Raw genomic sequence first — 4,352 nt, 5'->3', positions numbered from 1 at the left:
TGACAACGAAAATGCCCCAGAAAACTGTCCCACTCTGCATCACGAAATTCGAGTTTTTTAGGAAACGTTTTACGGGGCCTTACATCCTCCCTCACTTAAGATCATTCGTCCTCGAATGAGGATCAGGGTATACTATTAGCACCTTATGCAACTCAGTTTTTCATACCCTACACCAGCAACCCCAAATTTAACTAACTCTCTAAATTTCCAAAAATTTCGCCAGCGTTTCCTTTGTAACTAGGCCTATCCACCTATCAGAGAGCCCCAGAATCACATTCTAAACAAGTACACAATCCAACGATGTAACATAACTCATAACAATACCAACCGTGGCCTCATGTAAACAACATATAATCAAAAGGAACACCTTTATATTAACTGAATAAGTGATACAAAATTCATAGGCGACCAGTTCATAAAAAGGATTACACAGCTATTCAAACAAGTAAGGATACTTCTTCTTTATCTCTTCCTCGGCCTCCCAAGTGGCCTCCTCAACCTGCTGGTTTCGCCATAACACTTTTGCGGAGGCAATTTCTTTATTTCTCAACCTTCGGACTTGCCTATCAAGAATGGCAACTGGAATTTCTTCATATGACAGTTCTTCATTAACCTCAGTGGCCCCAACCGGCACAATAGCTGACGGATCTCCAACTACCTTCTTCAACATAGACACATGGAATACCGGGTGTACTAATGACATCTCGGGTGGTAGATCAAGCTTGTACGCCACCTTGCCAATTATCTGAATAATTTTGTACGGCCCGACATACCTCGAACTCAATTTCCCCTTTTTTCCAAACCGCATAATACCCTTCATGGGGGAAACCTTCAAGAATACCCAATCATCTTCTTTGAACTCTAAGTCTCTGCGATGGATATCCGAATAGGATTTTTGATGGCTCTGAGCAGTTCCCAACCGCTCCTTAATGGTCTTAACTTTTTCCATAGCCTAATGCACAAGGTCTGGCCCTATCAACTCTGCTTCCCCAATCTTGAACCACCCAATGGGAGATCTACATCTCGTACCATACAATGCCTCAAATGGTGCCATCTGAATACTTGCATGAAAGCTATTGTTATAAGCAAACTCTATGAGTGGCAAATGATCATCCCATCTACCCTTGAAATCAAGAACACAAACATGCAACATGTCCTCAAGCATCTGAATAGTCCGCTCTGCTTGCCCGTCGGTCTGTGGATGGAAGGCTGTACTAAGATTCACCTGAGTACCCAAGCCTTGCTGAAATTTCTTCCAAAACTTTTCCGTGAACTGAGCCCCTCGATCGGAAATGATAGAAACTGGAGTACTATGTAGCCTGACTATTTCCCTAATATACAACTGAGCATACTGTTCCGCTGTGTCGGTAGATTTAACTGGCAAGAAATGTGCTGATTTCATGAGCCGATCCACAATCACTCCAATTGAGTCAAACTTGCGTGGAGTGCGAGGTAATCCTACCACAAAGTCCATATTAATCATTTTGCACTTCCACATTGGAATTTCTATGTTTTGTGCCAACCCACCAGGCCATTGATGTTCGGCCTTCACTTGTTGACAATTCGGACACCTTGCCACAAAGTCCGCCACATTACTTTTCATGCCATTCCACCAATGGACTTACTTGAGATCGTGGTACATCTTTGTAGAACCTGGGTGCACGGAATACCTAGAAGCGTGAGCCTCAGTCATGATTCTTTCCCGGAGACCATCTACATTCGAAACACATAGTTTCCCTTGGTACCTTAGTGTACCATCATCCATGCCAAGCGCAAAAGCCATAGTTTTATGTTTTTGAATCCCCTCCTTCAATTGCACCAAAAATGGATCGTTGTATTGCTTCTCATTGACTTCCACTACAAGAGACGATTCAGCCCTATTTTGCACAATTACCCCTCCTTCACTAGAGCCCGCAAGACGAACTCCCGAACTAGCCAATCGATGAACTTCCTTAGCCAATGGACTTTTATATACCTCCAAGTGTGCCAAACTACCCATAGATTTCCGGCTAAGAGCATCCACCACAACATTGGCTTTCTCCGGGTGATATAGAATATCGATGTCGTAATCCTTGAGTAACTCAAGTCATATTCTCTGATATTCATCTCCTTTTGTTTGAAAATATATTGAAGACTCTTGGGGTCTGTGAATACATCCACATGGAACCCATACAAATAATTACGCCAAATCTTTAATGCAAAAACCACCGCCGCCAGTTCTAAGTCATATGCTGGATAATTCTTTTCATGATTCTTGAGTTGCCTAGAAGAATATGCTATAACCTTGCCGTGTTGCATTAACACACACCCAAGCCCAATTCTTGAAGCATCACAATATATCACAAATTCATCTGTACCCTCTGGAAGGGTCAACAACGGCGCTGTAGTCAATCTCGATTTCAACTCCTGAAAGCTCCTTTCATAAGCATCGGACCATTGGAACTTGACCGCTTTCTGAGTCAATTTAGTCAACGGAGAGGCAAGAGTAGAGAACCCCTCCACAAACTTCCTGTAATACCTTGCTAAGCCTAAGAAACTACGAATCTCGGTTGGCATTGTAGGTCTAGGCCAATTCTTTACTGTTGAAATCTTTTGAGGATCAACCTTAATTCCTTCTCTAGAGACAACATGACCAAGAATGTGACAGATTCGAGCCAAAATTAACACTTTGAAAATTTTGCATACAATTGGTGCTGATGAAGAATCTGCAAAACTGCCCTGAGATGATCGGCATGGTCCTCCCGACCTCGTGAATACACTAGAATATCGTTAATGTACACTATCACAAAGGAGTCTAGGAAAGGCTTGAAAATCCGCTTCATAAGATCCATGAAAGCTGCCTGGGCATTTGTTAGGCCAAAAGACATTAAGTGCCCATACCAGGTTCTGAAAGCTGTTTTCGGAATATCATGCTCCTTGATCTTCAATTTGTGGTACCCAAATTGTAAATCAATTTTGGAGAAGTATCTAGCACCCTGTAACTGATCAAACAAATCATCTATTCTTGGTAACGGGTACTTATTTTTTATTGTGACTTTGTTGAGCTTCCGGTAGTCAATACACATCCTCAGTGATCCATCTTTCTTCCTTACAAAGAGAACCGGTGCACCCTATGGTGACACACTTGGTCGGATGAAACCCTTCTCTAACAAATCCTTCAATTGCTCCTTTAGCTCCTTCAATTCTGCTGGTGCCATCCTGTAGGGCGGAATAGATATAGGCTACGTGTCTAGCATCACATCAATCCCATAATCAATCTCCCTGTCTGGCAAAATTCCAGGGAGCTCATCAGGAAAGACCTCTGGAAATTCATTCACAACTGGCACAGACTCGAGTGTAGGCGCCTCAGTATTGGTGTCTGTAACCCGGACCAAATGATAGATACACCCCTTGTTAATCATCTTCGTGGCCTTAAGGTAAGAAATAAACCTACCCTTCGGTACCACATTATCCCCGTTCCACTCAACAACTGGCTCATTAGGAAATTCAAACCTCAGAGTTCTAGTTCGGCAATCGAGCTTGGCAAAACATGAATAAAGTCAATCCATTCCCATAATTACATCAAAATCAACCATCCCCAATTCAATGAGATCATCCATGGTGTCCCGACCACGCACAGTGACAACACAACCCCTATACACCCTTGCGACCACAATAGACTCGCCAACCGGAGTAGATATAGAGAACGGCTCAGGAAGCTGTTCCGGTTCTATCCCAAATTCCATAGCAACAAAAGGGGTAACATAGGAAAAGGTGGATCCGAGTTCAATAAGAGCATATACATCATGATATTGGACAGTCAACATACCTGTGAAAACATCTGGAGAAGCCTCTACACTCTGGCGACCACTCATACCATAGAAACGGTTGGGTCCTCCTGAACCCTGCGCCCCACCCCTAGCTGCACCACGCCCTGCTAGTGCCGGAGGGCCTCGAGCTAGAGGGGGTGCTGAAGATGTAGCAGCTGCAGAACTGGATGGCTGTGCTGTGCCCCTGCCCGTACCCTGGCGGGATGAATGACACTCCCTTTGAATATGACCCCTTAATCCGCACCCGTAACATATATGTAAGTCCATGTAGCAGATCCTCAAGTGAATCTTCCCACACATGGGGCATGGGGGTCTCCGCTGCTGCTAGAATCTCCCTCCTGATCGGCATTGATGGTGGGGTCCCCTGCTGTCCTTGCTGGCACCCTCTCGCTCCCTTCCGTTCTTCAACTTGCGGTCCTCTGTATCTTGAGCAAATGCTACCATTTTCCCATAGTTCATATCTGAATTCAAGGCAGCTGTAGCGGCCTCATTGATAACCAAGGGGCTAAGGCCTTGCACAAACCAGCGCACTCTAGCCTCCAT

The 4,352-nt window shown here is 44.3% G+C and overlaps 1 protein-coding gene across 1 annotated transcript; it reads right to left on the bottom strand.

Moving 5' to 3' along the window:
• Positions 1-1,621: 1,621 nt before the first annotated feature.
• Positions 1,622-4,076, bottom strand: LOC138892603 (uncharacterized). Its single transcript, XM_070176339.1, has 3 exons — positions 3,573-4,076; positions 2,284-2,454; positions 1,622-2,071 (listed from the first exon to the last, which is right to left on the bottom strand). Exons 1-3 carry the CDS (start codon positions 4,074-4,076, stop codon positions 1,622-1,624), a joined length of 1,125 nt encoding a protein of 374 aa, XP_070032440.1.
• Positions 4,077-4,352: the final 276 nt, after the last annotated feature.

This window comes from Nicotiana tomentosiformis, chromosome 5, assembly GCF_000390325.3.
Source record: "Nicotiana tomentosiformis chromosome 5, ASM39032v3, whole genome shotgun sequence".
Lineage (NCBI taxonomy): Eukaryota > Viridiplantae > Streptophyta > Magnoliopsida > Solanales > Solanaceae > Nicotiana > Nicotiana tomentosiformis.
The sequence above is the reverse complement of the archived record's forward strand: the minus strand, read 5'-3'. Positions and strand labels throughout refer to the sequence as shown.